Source organism: Vollenhovia emeryi, unplaced genomic scaffold (genome assembly GCF_000949405.1).
Source record: "Vollenhovia emeryi isolate VEMERY1.0 unplaced genomic scaffold, V.emery_V1.0 DF939142.1, whole genome shotgun sequence".
Lineage (NCBI taxonomy): Eukaryota > Metazoa > Arthropoda > Insecta > Hymenoptera > Formicidae > Vollenhovia > Vollenhovia emeryi.
Window position 1 is genome coordinate 384,568 of NW_011967224.1, and position 20,142 is coordinate 404,709.

A 20,142-nucleotide genomic window follows, 5' to 3' on the forward strand; every position below is an offset into this window, starting at 1 on the left:
CCCCCCTCCTCTCTCTCTCTCTCTCTCTCTCTCTCTCTCTCTCCCCCCACCCAGAACGGGTACATTTTCTCACGCGCATCTATTCTGGAAAAAGTTTGTCATTTTCGGCGACTCGCCGAAAATAACAATCGCGCACAGAATGTCTTAAATCTCCGCACCTTCGTTGTGACAGAAGCGATCGATCTACGACGGAGAGATAAAATCGAACTCTACTCCGAATTCCGGCTACTTGCTGCGTTCTCTTTTCTTCTAAATTACAGTTCCATCTATAAAACAGACAGAAGGGAAAAATTGAGAGTAGTTAAATCGGGATCGACGTCGATCGATCTGAAAACGCCGTGGCTGAGTAACGTCCGAATCGATAGACCTCGCGCGATGCATATCACCGATGACAGACGAATAGGTATTGAAAGGTCGCCGATTCCAATTGCCGACATGCGGGGACACGCGGACTCAAACCCTATCCAAATGCCTTTCCTTCTCGTACCCGTGACTCGATTAGCCAGAGAGAAATGCCGCTTCATCATTCTCCCTTTCAGCCTGTACACGCATCGGCATAAATGCCGTCCCTATTCGTGTGAGACGCGCACACGCAAACAAGCGGGTGACTAATGCGGGGTCTACAATGAGAGTCGCAGAGTCGCAGTCGTAAGAATAGTGGACTATGGATAATTTTTATGCGCCTAACTAACTTTACGACTTCTAGTAGACGAAGCTTAATCCGATCGTCGAATGACCGATATGCGACTTTCGGATTGATCGTTCGCTTGTCGTGTGCGTGCGCCTCACACGGATAGGGACGGCATTTACGCCGGTGCGTGTACATGACGCGACGCGACGCAACACATTTAGACGCCTTTTGAACCTTTCGATCGCACATTCGGGACACGATTCGCGCAACCTCCCGCGCGCGTAACAGAGAAAAGTCGCGAGAAGTCGAGAGAAAGCGCGTCGTCCACTCGTAGCGAGACTCGAGGCAACGGCACCGAATCGCGAGGGAACCGGCCAAGGAAGAAACGTCTCGCGTTTATACGCGCATACAGGACACCTCGAGAACACCTCGATTATTGAACACTTGGGGTAGTTTTGGGGCCTGGGCCGCCGAGCGAGCGTCGCATTTCCGCTCGTCTCGACCCGCGTTCGCCACCACCTTACTCGCCGAGAACGCCATTTCCTCGCGGTTATTTTAACACGTCGTTGTAACTATGTAACCGCGATCGCCCCATTCTCTTCGCAAAGCAACACGCTCGCCCGTTTAAATATATCAAGCATCTCATCCCGACGCAAACGAAACAAAAAGTCGATTATTGATTCGCTAAGAGAGTGGAACGATTGCCACATCCGATCGCTACGAGTGTCTTCAATCACGTTTCACGCTTCTTTTAACGATAAACGAATAGTTGAGAGACATTTCCTGCTCGTCATTTCCTTCTTATCTCACTTTCGTGTATCAGAAATCGTATACCGTTAAAGGAAACTCTGCTCGTTCAGACATTCTCATATTCGTGTCTTCTCGCCCACAACGAGCAGCGCGATCGCCTTGTCGGAGCAAACGCGAGCAACGACTGAGAAAAGCCCTCGAGGGAAACGAGGAGGGAGGACATGTTATTCGTATGTTTTGCTTGCGAGATCGCATCGATGACAAGTCTCGGAACGTCCCGGTCCTGGTCCCGGTCCCGGCCCCGGCCCGAAAAAAAGTCGCGTGGCAGGTTTTTTAAGTCACGATTGTGTTGTTCGACACTACACGCACAACGCACAACGCACAACGCACATGCACGCGCACGCATACCACACGGCCGTCCGTGGCTGGCTGACAGAGATCGCCAATTCGCTGCTACACAGGGCGTTCCGCGTTGTGGGGGGGGATCAATGATTTATAGCGAGCTGTCCCGCTCTGGCGTTTTAAATCTATGAAAAACTAAGAGAAGGAATTTTTATACTCTTCATTTAGCTTTTATCTAAGTAAGAACGTTTCTTTTTTTTTCACTTTTTCTGCTCCGCGCGCGGCCTGTCTCTTCCTTTTCCTACATCCTGCATAGCACATCGTTAATACAAAGCATTCACCCGCTTTATTGAACATTATCGTGTTTCTCCCCCTCTCTCTCTCTCTCACACACACACTCTCTCTCTCTCTCTCTCTCATCATTCTTTTCCTTAGCGCGCGCGTTAATCAATAACGTTTCGTAATTTATTTATTTTTTCGGATAGCGTGCGGCAGATTCTCTTCTTCTTTTTTTTCCTCTTCTTCTTTCGGTTCGCTGGCAACCAGGCTGCGACCTCTCATCGCTCTACCATCCGCATGCGCAATTAAATAACGTATCGCTTATTAGTCCGTCCTCATCAATCGGTATATAGTGATCAGTTGATACTTATTTTATATATACTGTCCACACATCTTTTTGCCGTCCACTATCTATTTCTTCCACCTGCTGCTCGAGCTCGACGAGACGAACCATCCCACTCTCTCTCTCGGTTAGAACCAACCTCGGCACCTTTCTTCTATTCTGCCTTACAGTGTGTGTGTCGCGTGTATCGATGTGATATTAAACTCACGCTAAAAATTGTAACTACTGAAACTACGCGATACGTTTCTCGCCGTTGTTTTCCTGATAGCTATGCGGATTAAGACTCAAAACCGAACGTATGTCGTTTATTAATAATAATAAATACTGCGAATGCGGTTTTATTTAATTATATTTTATTATTTTTTATTTCATTTAATTATTTATCATAACTCTTTCTCGCTCTCTTTCTTTCTTTCTCTCTCTCTCTCTCTCTCGCTCTCTTTCTCTCTCTCTCGCTCTCTCTTTCTCTCTCCTTTATTTTAGTTATTTTATCATGACGTATGACTATAGACCGTACCTGATACCTGTCATATCAGGTCCTTCGTTACAATTAACAATTAATTTTCGTATGAAGTATTTCAACGCGTCACGCGAAATCCCTAAGAACTTTTTTAACGGTTCTCCTGTTACATTGAGCACTTTCTTTCTTTGCTCTTTCGCGTCGGTCTCTGATCCTCTTGTTTTTCAGTGAGTCTCTCGTCTCTCGTCTTCCAACTAAAGTTCTTCTCAATGGAGGACGTGTTGAGTGTGCCGATCCTAGCGTACCGATATTTTGCGCGCATTGATCGACGATCAACGAAAGCCTATTATCAAGTTTCGTAGTAACGCAAAGATATCTACGATAATACGCCACTAGTAGTAAGAAGTCGCGTGAATGTAGTAAATCGCATTCGACATACATAAGGACGCACATGATTCCGTAATTCTCGATCGCGCGTAAACGCCTCGCCTCGTCTCTTTCGAGTATGTCCGTTTTCGCTGCCATCCCGGATTTCCGTTCCCCTCGCCGTTTCGGCTTCCTTTTCGCGTTTCGTCGCGTTATCACGTTTCTTTAGGCCTGACACTCGTGCATCAGTCGCGTTGCGACGCTATCCAACTCAGCGATTTTCTATTTCATTCTCTCGTTCCTTCGTTCCATCTTCGAGTGACGCTTGCAGAATATATCCTGTCCAGAATATGACAGCAGCAGCAGCACCCGTCGTCACCGGAAAGCCCCGTAGTCGTGTTGTAATCGAATGCAGAAAGGAAAGCGTGGCCTTTCGATTAACATCGTTCCCATAGTAATAATGGTGGAGTCCCCCCGACGATATACCTTCTCCCCCATCTTTCCAACACCGGATCAATTTCTGAGACTGCGAAACTCGGCACGCGCGTGCAAGCAATTGGCAGCGAAGCCAGAATGACGAGCGTGCTCTTTGTACCTCGCGCTGTACCTATATAGCACTAGAGGGTCTTTTCCGTGTCCGTATAATTTCGCGCCTTTTGTGTCGTGAGAGCCAAAGACTTGGCGCGTACCTTCGTTGTCCACCCGTTGCTCTCCTGACACGCGACTCGGATAGACCCAGTAGCAACATCCCTTGTGAAATGTGTTACATTTTGTTCAATATGAGTGATTTACTTATTTTTCTTTTTTTTCAAGTGTATCTCTCTCAGGTGTGAGTATGCGTCTCATTCTCTCATCCTCTTTCTCTCTCTCTCTCGCTCTCCCTCCCTTTCTCTCTCTCTCTCTTTCTCTCTCTCTCTCGCTTCCTCTCATCCTTTTTCTTTCACTCTCTCGCTCTCATACTTTCGTCCGTTCATTCATTCTCTTGCGCGCGCGTTCTGCATGCGTGTGATTTAATCCTTTTTTTTGCGTCTAATAGTAAGTTTCTTGCTCGAGCCAGCCGCCTGGATTTCGGCGGAGGTAGAATCGTCTCGTTTCGTCGTAGATGAAGATGGCGAACATGAACGGTAGAGCTGGCAGCCACCATACAAATCTGCAACGTACGTAAATTACGTGTTGCTACTTTTTCGTTGTGTCGCATTCTAAACTGCCAGTTTAAAATTCATTATAATACAATGCTAGATATTTCCAGTAGATTCGAGTAAATATACGATTCAAGTACGAGCTATAAAATCTGCTTCATTACAAACAATATAAAGATGGATAAAAAAATACATACTTTAGTGGGAACATACGAAGACCCTTATCCATGCCGGGCGTGTAACTTAGGAACGCAGCAAGCGCGGTCTCAAACACGAGACCAAAGTTCAGAGCCCAGTTTCTCATTCCCTGGTGAATAATCGAGTTGCGGCGCGTTTTGCAAACAATCAGATCAGCCCATTGCACAATTACGATCGAGACGAAGAAAGCGGTGTGGCAAGTAAACTCCAGCGTTTTGCGATCTCTGTAGGTCTGTTTGTAAAAAAATAAATAAAATTCGCGTCAGTCCATATATTCTTCCAATGAGCAACCGAGTCGAAAAATTTCAAATTTATATCTAATATAAATTCACTATAAATAATTTTGAAAAATTTCTGTTATAATATACGAATGATTTTAAGAATGAACCTAGAGAATATTTGCTTTATCGGCGAAGGACATTTAAACATCATTTTCGTTAATTTCAATTTGCTCCATATTCGATCGATTCTAGATCTACAATATTTACCCATTCCTGGCCGTAGCTGTCGGTAAGATCATTGATAGCCTTGGAATCCCATTGCTTTCGAATGCCAAACAGATACAGAGGCAGGAATCCATTCTCAGCCATAATGACGAAGTAGACGAAGAAGCCGGCCGCGGCTTGAATCATACCGATTTGACCGTATGCCATCGAAATAAGCCTAGATACAAATAAATTCATTAAAAAAATTTTCTCCTGCAATCGATGTTAGCTTTCGAAGAATCCTGCTTTTCTGCCGTGAATCAATGTTAAAAGGAAAACGGAGATTTTATGCAATTCTCGGTAACGAGATTTCTACATCGATATAGAATTTCAAAGTTTGTAGCAAAAGAGCTTTAAAAATTAAATTCAATTAAAGATTGAGTGCTCAAGTTTTCTCAAAAGAGTGAGCGACGAGATGAATTTCTTAAAAGTGATTTTCGAGCAGCAACCATCCGGGCGAATTTTGCTCCTTGCAAATGGTTCTCGATAGCAAAAGGGGCTGCCGCGTTTCAGGATCCTTCGGAAGCTAGGAAATCTTTGTCACATCAATCGTACGACTTTGATGTTATTTCTAATAGTCTAAGTTCGTGTTAAAATTACGGAAGCCATAGTCACCGGTTAGGGGCAAAATGCAGATTACTTACCAATGGGTAGACGATTAACGATCGATTCTTGACAGTGAGGCATGCCACACAGAGCAGACAGATCAGACAGACAGACAGACAGATCAAATCAGATCAGATCAGATCGAATCAGATCAGATCAGATCAGATCGGACAGATAGTCAGACAGATAAGATAGACAGACAGACAGACGAGTAGCCACAGCTGTTGCTTGCCAATTCTCACGATGGCAAGTTGCATGGTTAACATTGAAGCTGCCTATTTCCCGTTAATTCCTTCCCGCTAATGCTTCGCACTATCAAAGCTTACCCCGCACACGGTTCCAGTCTAATTTGTGAGTTAACGTTACAACGAAGTGATTGGCACAAGTATCTTACACCGTAATCAAAATTTTCAAAACAAAAATATAGACCACGCCCATAATGTGTACGATTTTAAATATGATTTTCCATCTCACATTTAAAATAGATCTTACAAACGGACGGACTTGATCTCTACTCTTGCTTCGAATTGCCATTCGATACAATAATAATCTGGCTAGATACAAATGGAGGAACAGAGAAATCTATCTATTGTTATTATTAATGCAATGTCGCAAATAATTATGTAACGTTATCAATCATTATTAGTACGAATTGTACTTAACTAATTGCAAGTGACAGGTTGTCATCAAGAAAGACAGAAACACACATTTCTTACTTTTTAATCCGCAAGTGCAATTATAATCTATAAAGATAATTAATTAGTCAGATTATTGATGTGATCAAACTATGGAGTAACTTTGTAACTTTTGCATTTGCTTGTTTTTCCGCAACCAACTACTAAACTTGCTACAAGTCGCAAGTTTAGTCAGGTTGCGGTATAATCAATCGACATGACCAATCAATTGTCAAAGCAATTAGTGTAAAACAGCATGCAGCGAGTATCTGTAGTAGTTAAGCCAAGGAAGCGAATCGCATGTGACTGCGATGAATTAGTTATAGTTAGATTAGTCGTACTGAGTCGGCGGTTGACTCGTCAGATCCAAGTCAATGGAAGATGTTTGAGAGTTTGTATAATAATTCTTTTAACGAGTTGGTGTTTGCACAAGCGTGCCAAAGGCATCGCAATGTCAAGTGTAAAAAAGAAAAGGTTGCAGCTCGGCGACAATGAAAAGTCCCGACGTCGAGGCAATCGTCGGATAACAAAGCGGCAGAAGCCGGTAATTGTAATGCGATCACGGTTGTTCGCGGTAAAGAAAGAGGCTGCCCAAGCCGTGCATGTCGAGCCGTTCGTTCTCGAAAGCTGCTCTCTAACTGGGCGGTGACTCTCGTAACTGGGGTTGCTCTCTAACGTCAATGAGAAGTGTAAAAAAAAGTGAAAGATCAAAGATAGCGAGAAAGAAAACATTCGAGGCGAAACGTGCACTCCGCGGAAAACTCGTCGGTAACCCGAATTCACGGTTTTACATCCGACAATATTGACCCTCCGTTTACCGTGGGGTTCCATTAGGCCTACATCTGTCTCTGGAAATGTTATCTTTTATCCAATTGATACAGGACGAATAATTTATGATATTCGACAATGTAACATGTACAAATATCATGTTATAAAATAAAATATTGTACATTCCGACGTCCGATTGTGGAATAAAATCTCCAGAAACAAATGTAGATTCGTTGAACCAGACAATCGGCAGACTAAGGAGCGATGCTGTCAATATGGATTGAATTTTTGCAATTACTTATACAGCTTTCCCGTATGTTGAATAATATCTGTAATTAGAGCGATCAAATATTAGAGTAGTCAATTATTGACAGCAATACTGACAAAGTTTCTGATGTTCTCGCCTGCGATTTGCGCGCATACACCTTGTGCAACGATTAGAAAAAAAAGTAATAACACGTATAAAATTGAAGCTAACATCTCAGTGTTAGTCGTTAATCGAATAAGAGACTTTAGACGTGTCTAAAAAAGCATTCGGCATTCTCAACATCTGACAACTGTTCTCTATAGGTAAAACTTGCTTGTGCTCTATGCTAGTCAACTAGATTCCTAAAGTCGGATGTAATTTGTCTGCTGACACAGAGTGTCTACCGAGTGCGTTTCATTTGCAATCCAAGAGCTTTGAAAGAAGTGAAGTTGGGCTTTTATCAATGTTTTACCATCGTTTTACCAACGAGTGTCTCAAAAACTTGACAATCTTGAAAGAAGTATAATTTTATTTCAGTTGTCTTCTATATAATTAAAAAAGCGTGTAACGCGTTACGGAAAGAGAAAGATAAAAGAGAAGGGAGCAGTATGCTACGACTTATCACCAAAGTCGGTAGACACTCTGTTACGTGCTATTATGTGTTAAGTGTGTACACATTGCGGTCCAAGTTAGAATCGCACAATAGCCGTCCCAGGACAGTTGTTACTGCATCATGCAGGTGAATAGAACGCAGCGCGCGTAGACGAAGAATTCTAGGATGGCTGGTTACTTCTAACTCGGTTCACAAGCACATTCACTGTGTGCGTGTATGTGTGTGCGTGTATGTTTTGTGTATGTGTGTGAAAGTGTCTACTATCGTCAGAGCAGTCAACTATTATCGGAAACGCGACGTTACGTACGTAAAACGCGTTTTATCCTGTTAGCACGCAACACCGCTAATAGCGTTGTTTCACCTCCGTTAGTAATTATCATCGATCAACCCTTTGTTGGATATCAGGACATTATTAGGTATAGTCTATCTCTTCTAATCTATCCTCAATCGTTGGTACTATCGGCAATCGGGCAATATTCGCGCATGCTGGGAATCGAACTTTCCGGCTGTTACTTCGAGTTTCTACTTGCCAAGCAAAGGATCAATCACATCTGACGGCCCTGGCGGATGTGCCAAGTGTGTAGGTGTATGTGAAATAAGTATTATAGATAGTAGTGATAACGGTAAAAACGTGTATGTGAGTTGACACGGTACGGACGTAAGTGCAATAGGTTTCTGTTGGTTTCTTTTATTAGGTGGGTAATTGGGAGACCCACCTTCGGTTGACAAGATTGTCTCTGTAAGGATCGCGTGGCTGCCGTTTCATTATGTCCGACTCCGGTGCCTCGTAGGCTAGCGAGATGGCCGGCACCTGCCATCCACCACTGATTAGAAAGTGTGCTAACTACCCCTCACCGCATTACAAAGAAGTTATATGCAAGAGATATTATACCATTATTGGTGCTTTATGCACATACACTCTCGGTAACGTGTATGTACGCGCAGTGCGAGCGAAAGAGACAGAGGAGACTTGGAGATCGCACAAGACAGTTCAGCGTCGGTCATATTGGCGTTTTCATGCGATACTTTCGAAACACCCGAAAGTTGAGTCTTTCAGGGTGCTCGAGAAAGCAACCGCAGCGACCGGTTTCCATCCTAAACGCAGCCCGTTTTAGATACGAATCGCTCTTGTGGACAATGGCGATTATAGTGTTGGAAAATAGTGCCGTTGGTAAAAATGAAAACGTTAGAAAATTGTGGTAAAAATGCGTAAAATTGTGTCCAAGTGTAGCGGAGATGACCTGGACAGCAGCGAATATCAGCGAGTGTATTTGTGCATTGAATAGATCAGGCGCTGCGTTTAGACAGGCGACCCAGAAACGGCCCGGAAGAAAGAAGTTGTTTGTGCTATATTTGAGGCAAGTGAAAAAAGGTGTCGTGATTGTAATTAGACACGCGGGCCTTTTTTCACTTTGACATTTTCATCTCCGATCGTTACCATCGGTTCTCGCAGTCTCCGATTGAATTGTTCTCAGCGATGCTCGATGAATCACACACACACATAGGGACAAAAGCGTTGCGATAATCCCAATGTTACAGCAGGTTCCAATAAACAATTACGTTACGTATACTACAAATTTCGTTGGACACGCTTACGTTTTTTTTGTTTCAAACTGAAATTACAAAATTAGTCTGAAATTACTTTCTTTGAAGCGTCATCAAAGCCTACAAAATCTAAGGGGTAAATGTAACGGCAAGCGAGATATATGGGCGTCATCGAGCACTTCTGGGAGGCAAGTGAAAAAAATCCCTTTTCTCTTTCGTGCACTTCGAGTACGACCTCAAGCTTTCGTTAATATCGCGGCGCAACCCCCTGATGCACGCAATCATTCTCATCGTTGTGAAGGATAAGAGCCAACGAGTCATCGGACAAATTTCAAACAGAATGCATACACGTTTGTGCACGAGGGGGCCACCACACGGCAATTTCCCACTTCCAATTAACATACACATATAAATTCCCCCGTTTAGCAAATGTCTTTGCAAAAGTATATCAGTCGTTTCAGCACCCATTAGAAAGTTGCCAGTCGCAGAGTGGGTAGAAGGCAGCGGCAGTAGGCAGCGCATTACAGAATAAAACGTGAGAGGACTGTAAAGAATTAAAAACTGCAAGAAAAGTTCATGACGCTCAAAAATGTACAAAAGTGTCTTTCTCTTTTGGCGGTGATATATGGTGGCAAGTAACGAACAGTATAGTAAATAGTAAGTATAGTAATAGTAGTAATATATAGAGGTAGTAGCAGCGGCAGCTGTGATATAGTAGATAAAATAGTAATGGCAATAAAAATTCAGTAACTATACGTAACTGGATGCTGGCTTGTGGTTGTAATAATAATGATGATAATAATAAGACTAGTAGACGAGGACAAGAGTAATAATGGTAATAATTACTGAGCATCAAAAATTAATGTAAATATATAATATATATATACATATCTATATACATAATATATACTACTCCTGCAAGAAGATTGTCAAAACTCAATCAAGTTCCATTCTTTCTTCTACTCTTTGTAATTGCAAGATATGCTACTACACAAGTCAAAATTGTATCCAACTGACATGAGCGAAAAGTGACATGCTGCTAAATTATCCTAGAAAATCGCATTACTTTCATGAAAATTTACTTTCGAGCTTGCAGTAATGTTCTTCCAGGAGTGTGCGATATATGTTCGTGTAAGATTGGTTAGAATTCAACTAGCTGATTAAGATTAAAGTTTCGTCGACCAATGCGAAGCACTTGCTAATTTCCATTACCGATGCGCGACACAACACATGGAACGAAAGAATCCTCGTTCCTTTCTGCCTTCCCTAAGCGATTAGATTCCGAGTCGACGAAACTTGCTTCTCGCTGAATTACGAAATGACTAAGAACGATCGTTGCTCAACCGACGATGAGAAGGAAAGAAAATGAATCGCTTCAGATGCAGAGCTTACTTTTCTAAGAAAAATCTGGTAAATTCTACGGAAGAGAAAAGAGAAAGGAATTGCTGTTGCGAAAAGAGAAAGAGAAGAAACAAGGAAAGATATGCAATGCGCGTCTCACACAGGTGTAGAAATCACGCGGCAAACTTGCGGCTGCGATCGTTCTGCATCTATCGATTCAATCGATTTAGCTGACGTGTAGCTTTTCTCGCTGCATAAAATTATTTAAATCTATTTATACGTCTGTAATTAGACATAAACGAATAAATGAATGATAAAATAACAATTTCGTCAAGTTTTAAATTTGTTCCAGCACGCAACAATCATGTTCTTGTTCATTCATAGGTACACCGCGTATCGTACGGACTATCGGATGGATTTTCACTAACAATAAGCCATAATAAATGGACCAATTCCAAGTTAAAACAAAAATTGGTTTTCCTGAGCGAGGCGCAGTAACGATAAAACCTGGCCCGAGGCAATAAAGGCAGCCAGGAATAACGGAGGTAGACAGAGAGATAGAGGTAGAGAAAAATGATGGAAAGAAAGAGAGATTAAAAGAGAAGAATCACGTTTCATATATGCAAACCGATGTACGGATGACAATTCTATTCTATCGTAACGCTATTCTACTCAAGTGTCTACGGAAAAAGAGAGACAGAAAGAGCACTACCGTTTACTCTATCAGAACATTTCGGGTTTCCGAAACGTGCGAAACTTTCTTATCGTTCAATCTCTATGTCGTTCGAATCTTCGTGGTACCGACAACGACGCGGAGCGGATTCGCTAAGTATAACAGTCAAGTGAAAACAGTCGAGTTGCACATTTATGATAAACATCACACAATATTCACAACACAATATACAAATTCCCTTGCATTCCTTGTTGTTTGTCACGATTTAGAGAGGGAGACTCAAAACTTACAGCGACAGGGCGCGATACGATGAAGGATGGTATGGAAAAAAAAGAATACAAAGATAGAATATGTAGAGTGAATCTGAAGAGAAAAATTAAAATGTATATATAAAGTAGCGTGCACGCACGCAAAAGAAAAGATATAGAAAGAAAGAGAGAGAGAAATAAAAGATGAAACAGGGCAATAAGAGAAATAAAGGACATTTTAAATAGGAAAAAAGGCGAGATGCTGAAGGGAACGATCATGCGAGTTTTTCACAACGACGCTCTATGTCTCGTGGACGTTTCAGCAATTCATATACACCTCAAGCCAGTGGCAGACCAGGACAGATGACGACCGCAGCGAGGTATTATAAAACGATGGGAAAATTGAGCTCAAAGAGGATAAGACTAGAGATACTATGTAATAGAGATAGATATGAAAGAGAGAGAGATAGAGATAGAAAGATATATATAGAGAGAGGCTTTACAATGCGATTGGCTTACCTTCAGCGTAACGAAACAAGACTAATAAGACCGAGGAATCATCGTGATGGAAGCGCCTGTGACCGTCGATTTAAAAAGGAAAGAGAAAATTCTTCGAAAAGAAAAAATTACGATTGCTCGTCTCGCAATTGAATCGTCTCACTTCTAAAAGCGAAATTAGGAAGAATAGAAGATAATAGGACAGTTTGCTGTACGGTCATCGTTTGGTTCTACTTGATACTTTCTTTTTTACAATAAAAATTATTCTGAAAAGGTCGACGACAAATCATGGACGAGCAAGCGTGACTTAACGAAATTCAATCCAGCTTATCGTTAGAGCGAGTAGAGTATAGGATACAAATAGAGAGGTGGACAGACTGAAAATAAAGCTCGCGTATCTCCCAGCGACCAAACACCTTAGAGCATTGCGTCTGCGTGTACCATATCCCGTTATTACCTTATCCTTTACGTTTTGTCCTAGCGTGTCCCACTCGACAACTCGAGCGATAGGCTTGGCAAATTAATCCCTACATCGCGTGAACTTTATCAAATGGCCTTGGTGGCGCGGACACACACACACACCCACACGATGACCAACGTAGTTGAAATTGTATTTTAAAAGGGAAAAGAAAAATGAAAGAAAAAGCCAGCATCTACACTGCTTAGAGTACTTACAAAGACAATACTCGAAAGATGACGAGTACAATATTGCTCGGTAAAATATCTAGCGCGTAAATTGGATAGGAAATTCAAGTATATTATTTATGCGAGGAATCAATTTGCCCGCGAATCATTGTTACCCAGTTTACAATTCCTGTCGTGCGTGGGGATCGAACGACGACGAGTCAGAAAGAGACGTATACCAATATATGTATGCAGGTCGTCTTCCCGCATCCAACTTTATAATAGAAGATAGAACGGACTAACTACTAAAGGCGTCGTATAGAAAGACGAAATGTGTAGCCAATAGAATGAGAGAGCGATCGCCGTGTGATTGAATTTTCGAAGTTTTGCCCGGCTTTTGGAAAATATTTAAACAATTACTCGAGACATTCGTTTAACAAAAGTTGGCAAGATTTAACGAAACGTGCTGACTTTGGCTTATACAATCGAGAAAACACTTCGAAAATACAGGGTATCATCACCGATGACTCTTTCGAATTATAGAAAATCTGTTGTAGCTTGTCACAATATTCATTGTTGATGTGTTTGTTACCTTTCGTTAACTAGCTTGTCAGTGAAGGGGTTTCGTGGTTGTCGCTTCATAATATCGCTCTCTGCCTCCTCGTAGGCTAGCGAGATGGCGGGTACCTGACGTCACATTATCAAAGAGCTCAGTAATAACGCCAACAATTAAATAACGAGAATGTCTGCGGATGATGTTGAAGTAAGAATGCTGACGTGTCGTTCATCTTATTGAAAATTTAGCCGTTGATCTCTACACACTACACAATCTTAACAAGATATAAAAACAGCCTCAAGATAAGATTGTAGCCGAATCGACAGCATTCTTTTATATACAATGAAGCATAGAAAATAAAAATAATCAACTGAAAGATGAAGAAACTAAATTGTTTAAGAAATTGATTATGGGAAGGAATCGAGGGAGTTGAGAGGAAATTTGCGGTATCTCGCGTGGATAAACAGTAAGCAGCTTTCTCGCAAAGATTAAGTTCCTGAAAAGAAACGTTAAAACCAACATTCTCTCATTACGACAAATCTCTATTCCGACCCAAGTGCAAATTCATTGTTCATACTTTCACGTACTTTGTTCAAGTAAAAAAAATTTTTTAATCCCTGTAAAATAATTTATCCAAGTTACACTTTTGTTTCATCTGAAGCTCCATCAGCCCAATTAATCTAAAAGGAAATAAAGATATTCAAGAGATTAATCGATGAGCACAAGTTGCTGACCGCCATCCTGACTGGTTCAAATGCATCGCTAGCTATAGAAAAAGAAGATGGTCGAACAAATTTTCGAGCAACTGTTGGTTTACATTGTACAGTTGTCGTGTCAGGCTTAGCATTCCAAACATATCACGCCGGTACCTATCAATCAATACAAGTGTAAGGATAATCTTTAAGAAACAGTCGTGGCTTTATGACTACATTAGCTGTTACATCATGATGGAAAATGCGGACGCTGAAATAATTCGATTAACCAATAAGGAGGAAAGCGTTCGAGTGGCAACTTTCGAAGAGCGTTTCCACGAGGTGTGAACGTCTCTTTCGATTATTGTTACTCGACTCAAGTCAATACTTTCTTGTAGTATTTCGTGACTCACCATGTCAGTTCCTAAATCGATGCAAAGGATGGTGACGGTACCCAGCGGCAAAGGGATGTCGCAGAGGATGAATGCCAAGAAAGGCGAGATTTCGGGTATGTTCGAGGTCAGGGTGTAGGCGATGGACTTCTTTAGGTTGTCGAAGATCAAACGACCCTCCTCCACGCCTGTTACGATCGAAGCAAAGTTGTCATCGAGTAGAATCATGTCAGCAGCTTGCTTGGATACGTCCGAACCAGCGATGCCCATCGCGACACCAATGTCGGCTTTTTTTAGAGCAGGCGAGTCGTTCACACCGTCGCCTAAAGAAATTAAACAATTGTTTCAATTACAGACAATTGTTATGTCACGATTAATAGAATGCTCGTGTTAAAAAGGGAACTGGCTTATTCAATCAAGAGAAAATTGAAAAAGAAAACTTTTAATCCCCAACAGTTTCCTCGTAATGCGTTGCTAGATGTATTATAATAATAAAAAGATTCGTGTTAATTTCGTTCACTTACCAGTTACAGCGACAATCGCGCCCATTCGCTGGCAGCCTTCGACGATGATGAGCTTCTGCTGGGGCGAAGTACGGGCGAACACAATTTCGGTGTGGTACCTGAGAATCTCGTCCAATTGGTCGGAGTTCAGTTCCCTGAGTTCGGTTCCGTGAATGACCGCGGCTTTAGCCTCGCGAGGATTTACTTCGGATACCGGAATATTTAACCGTTGTGCAATGTCCTCAATGGTTTCGTTACCTAAAGAAGATGGAAATGATATTAACAAAATTGAAATAAATAAGAGAAAGGCTGATTCTTTTAAGAGAAATTGAAACGACAACAATTACAGACAGCAATACGATTATTGAAAGCGAATAATTGTTGTACGCATTATTTGGACAAGGCGAATATTACTTGGCATTATCCGCCAAAAAAACCGCCCCAAATTCCGCGTATAAAGATCGTTGTAAATCTTAAGCGCGGCTTATTATCTGAAATTACGTCTCATTAAGAGATTAAGAGAGCATCGTAAAAGCATCATAATCGAGATCGACGAGCAAGACTTGCAAGATACCGCACGCGATATCTAATCTTGAACGTCATCCGAGAATTGTTTATGTGATAAAGTGTATAGAAGCATAAAGTACATAACGCGCGAGATGTTACCTTCAGAGATGATGCCGACGGATTTGGCAATGGCTTTGGCAGTGATCGGATGGTCACCGGTAACCATGATGACCTTGATGCCGGCGGAACGGCACTTGGCGACCGCGTCGGGCACCGCAGCCCGGGGCGGATCGATCATAGACATCAGGCCTACGAAGCGGAGCCCGTCGACTGGGAAGTTGAGATCGTCGGCATTGAATTTGAAGCCAACCGGGAACTTGTCGGACGGCAGTGTGTAATCACAGAAGCCGAGCACTCGTTCGCCGAGTCCGCCCAATTCCAAGTAGGCGTTATTGAACGCCTCCTTCATCTCTTCGTCGAGAACCTACCGAGGAGGCCGAGGAGTTAAAAATTTGAAAACGATATGGAGTCGATGGGTGAAATGGAATGAATGAAACCGACGAGTTACCTTCTCTTTGCCGCCGATAAATATGGTCGAGCACCTGTCCAGGATCCTCTCGGGAGCACCTTTCATCACCAAGAGATGTCTAGGATCGTTGGGATCGTCCGATTCGTGAATGGACACCTGATACTTATTAGTGGAATTGAAGGGGATTTCGCAGGCTTTCTTGTTGCGTTTCCTAATGCCCATGACATCGCCCAACGCCAGTTCCATGCACTTGAGCAACGCAGCCTCGGAGGCGTCACCGTTCACCTCTCGCTTCAGAATCGACTCACCGTCCTGGCCCGGCTTGAACTCGGCGCGATTGCAGAGGGTCGCGATCTTGGCGAGCGCCTTGAATCCCGGACTAGTGCGGTCGTACTGCAAGCCGGACTGATCCTCCGTGGTGTCGGCGTCGATAATCTGATTGTCGAACCACATGTGCGCCACCGTCATACGATTTTGCGTGAGGGTTCCGGTCTTGTCCGAGCAGATGGTGGAGGTCGAGCCCAGAGTCTCCACAGCCTCGAGATTCTTCACCAGGCAGTTCTTCGAGGCCATTCGCTTGGCGGTCAGAGTGAGGCACACGGTCACAGTAGCGAGGAGACCCTCCGGCACGTTCGCCACGATAATACCGATTAGGAAGATGACGGCGTCGAGCCAGTGATAACCCAGGATGAAGGCTATGACAAAGAATGTGACGCCGAGGAAGACAGCGACACCGGTAATGAGGTGTATAAAGTGATGAATCTCCTTGGCGATCGGCGTTTCGCCGGTATCCAAACCGGACGCGAGACCCGCGATCCTTCCCATCACCGTCTGATCGCCGCAACAGATCACCACGCCTTTGGCCGTGCCTTCCACCGCATTCGTCGAGAAGAATGCGAGATTCTTCGTTTCGAGCGGGTTCTCGTTCGTGAACTCGGGCGACCTCGATTGCGGCTCGGACTCGCCGGTCAGCGAGCTGTTGTCCACTTTGAATCCACGGGCCTCGATGATCCTGACGTCGGCCGGTATCCGATCGCCGAATTTCACCTCGACGACGTCGCCCAGCACGAGATCCTCCGCCCGTAGGGTGAGCTTCTCACCCTCCCGGATCACGGTGGCGAATTGTGGCACCATGTTCTTGAACGACTCCATAATCTTGCTCGACTTGCTCTCCTGGTAGTACGAGAATATACCCGTGACTATTACGACCGCCGCGAGGACGACGCCCAGGTAGAGATTGTCGTCGTTCGGGTCCTCGCTGGTCGTGGCCTGGATCGAGTACGCGATGAAGCAGAGGATCGCACCGATCCACAGCAGGAGGGCGAAACCGCCGAACAGGTTCTTGCAGAACTTGACCCATTCCGGAGTCTGCTTCGGTGGCGTCAGGGCGTTCGGCCCGTCTCTTTCCAGGTTCTCCTTCGCTTTCGCGTGGCTGAGGCCCTATTGTTATTTTTATAACAATATACAAATATTATTAACGTCTCTCTCTCTCTTTCTCTCTTCATTAATCGATCCTTCAAATCGCCCATTTAACATTGTTCAGCGCCGTCAACTAATTCCCACACATTCTAACATCTTTCCATTTGTATTTTATTCCACCCTTGCAGAAGAGAAGCTATAATATTTTCCTTTCGTCGCGGCGTTCAACGTGTTAATGTCGATTGATACGCTGCGCAATCTCATAGCACGATGTTACTTACGTTTTCGGGGTGCGTCTGAAATCTTTGATACAGTTCCTCGGGTGAGATTTTGTGGAAGTCAATGTCCAACTCCTGCTTCAGGTCATCTAGGTTGTCCCCCCTTCGCTTTGGGTTCTTCCGCCGCGACTGTTAACGGGAACAGACAGAGAGAAAAAGAAGGTTATTCTGATAACATCTCCACATCGATGCTGCGTACACAATCTTAATACAGCTACAATTACAAAGCTCCGAAGCGATTACACCGTAGATTACCGCGACGCGTTATCTCTGATCGACGAGATGCTCTGATAATTGACAAGGTAGCGAAGAAAGACAAGATTATCGAATTTCAGAAATCGAGATTGAAAATCCAGCGACGAGCGAGGACAACCTCTGTAGCAGAAGAAATCGACTGCAACGATATCGTCGAGAAGGGGGTGAACCGAGCTGTAATGATATCTCGTAAGATGTGTGTGTGTGTGCGCGCGCGCGCGAGATAGGATTGCACTAGAATGATAGGAATGTTTCCGAGTCATGCGATGTCAGCGAAAATAATTGATGAGTAACCAAGTTCCAGTGTGGACGACGAAACTATATAAAATAACGTACATTATTTCGCGAACAATTGAGTGGAGACTCCTCCACTTCTTGCTTTTTATTGTTAAGTACATTCGGTGCAATCATATCTCACCCTACGCAATGTTATTGAATAGAGGGTACGGAGCTTTCTTTTTTTAAGAGAATGTAATTATTACTGTGTCGATCGTCGAGTCATTGAAATGCGAAATTACAACGTCGGGATCTAATCGAAGAATTCGATCACCCAAATCGCGAACAAACTTCTTTTATCATGCGTTAAGATGATTACGATTACGAAGCTGACGGCAAAGTGAAAACGCGAAGGAGCTGAAAGATTCAGAAGTGCGATAGCGAAAGAACGAAGAAAATTTCCTTCGGGGAAATTTCTGTCGAGGCACAGTTAGAAGAAAAGCGTTACGGCAATAGACATCGTTACCATGAAGAAACAATGAAATTACAAACATCAGATAGAGGAAGCAATGAGAAATAGAGGAAGAGAAAGAGACAGAAAGGGTGAAAGAGAGAGGAGTGAAAAAACCTCCCCCAAACGTTTATCCCATCTGCTGGTCAAAGAAGCGTAGTACCAGAACCCAGAGATGTTAATTATATAGAATTCGTATAGACATAGAGTCCATCTCTGAATATACCTTGTACATCCCATCTGCGGTTTTGTTGTCGTCGCGAATGTTGGGTAACGTGGCGACCCTGTACGAGTCTGAGCGGCCATGCTGTAAAAAATGGGCGATAAAAAAATCATGAATAAAACATGCGGGCGTAATACAACAAAATACAAACAGTTGAAACAAATGTTCGGGTATCCATGGTAAAAATATAACTTAAAAATAACAATGATGGGCAGGTCGAGGTTTGTTCGAGTGAGCGCCGTTTTTCCCGCGTAGGTAGGTAGGTAAACCTACGATCGCACGAATAAACGCCCGGGGAGCCGCGCGGGTACAGAATCGAGAGATGTTTTTTTCCCCCCCTTTACAGAGCCAGGCGAACGTCGATCTCATGTGAGTTGGTTACTTCAATCTTAAATGCGAGTGGGGTTGCGTGACTATTCGGATGGCGCCGCGATTCTACGTCGTCGTCCGAATGGACCAGTTTTCTCACAGTGCCCGCGGTCGTACCGCTGCGACCTTCTCATGAAAGAGAGAAAGAGAGACAGAGAGAGAGAGAGACACGTGGCCGGCGCGCATTCGACACGTGACATCGGTGAGAGAGACGTCGGCGGTGCGCGGAACAGAAGCCCGATTTTCAAGAGCGACCTCGGCACGACCGCGTTCGGATAACGAACGCTTCCGGTAGTGTGCCGGTTCAATGGAGACACCACTCGTCACCGTCCACTACGCCCGATGCTCAATGGTATCCCGTAATCGCGATTACGAGAACCCGCGCGAGAACGACGTTTCGCCTCGTGTTCGCCGGCAGGACAGCCGACAGGAAACCTTCAACTTTTCCCTCTCTGCGAATCGCCGAGAGTCAGGATTGCGTGTAGACAGAGTTTAGACAGAAAGACGAGCCGTTGGAAAATAAAGTCACTTATCTCATCGCTATTTCTCTTTTCACGAGATTCCAGCGAGGTTCCTAAAGTTCTGCGCGAATTTACGAGAAACGCGACACAGGTGACAAGTGACTTGCGTATCGCTCGTAATAAATCTTGTACTGAAAAAAACATCTGATAGATTCAACCAGTCGTCTGTTAGAAAATGGACGAATCAGAATTCCTTTAGGATTTACCAGAAGTGTAGTGAAGTCTAGCAAACTTCTACCTTTCATAACCAGAAGTTTGCTAGACTTCGCTATACATCTGGTCCTGAAGGAATTCTGATTCGTCCATTTTCTAACAGACGACTGGTTGAATCTATCAGATTT

The 20,142-nt window shown here is 43.6% G+C and overlaps 1 protein-coding gene across 5 annotated transcripts in view; it reads right to left on the reverse strand.

Moving 5' to 3' along the window:
• Positions 1-2,777: 2,777 nt before the first annotated feature.
• LOC105566725 (sodium/potassium-transporting ATPase subunit alpha) overlaps positions 2,778-20,142 on the reverse strand; it is a 63,835-nt gene continuing 46,470 nt past the window's right edge. For 2 of the 5 annotated variants that reach the window (XM_012020948.1, XM_012020951.1), the window contains exons 2-11: positions 18,915-18,995; positions 17,710-17,835; positions 16,049-17,449; positions 15,640-15,964; positions 14,995-15,231; positions 14,492-14,793; positions 13,423-13,517; positions 4,997-5,171; positions 4,508-4,740; positions 2,778-4,321 (exon numbers count right to left, since the gene is read on the reverse strand). In XM_012020948.1, coding sequence (XP_011876338.1) covers positions 4,201-4,321; positions 4,508-4,740; positions 4,997-5,171; positions 13,423-13,517; positions 14,492-14,793; positions 14,995-15,231; positions 15,640-15,964; positions 16,049-17,449; positions 17,710-17,835; positions 18,915-18,995 — 3,096 coding nt within the window. In that variant the 3' untranslated portion in view covers positions 2,778-4,200. Of the gene's footprint in view, positions 4,322-4,507; positions 4,741-4,996; positions 5,172-8,617; positions 8,713-13,422; positions 13,518-14,491; positions 14,794-14,994; positions 15,232-15,639; positions 15,965-16,048; positions 17,450-17,709; positions 17,836-18,914; positions 18,996-20,142 lie in introns of all 5 variants that reach the window. The other 3 variants (XM_012020952.1, XM_012020953.1, XM_012020950.1) reach the window with 2 other exon arrangements.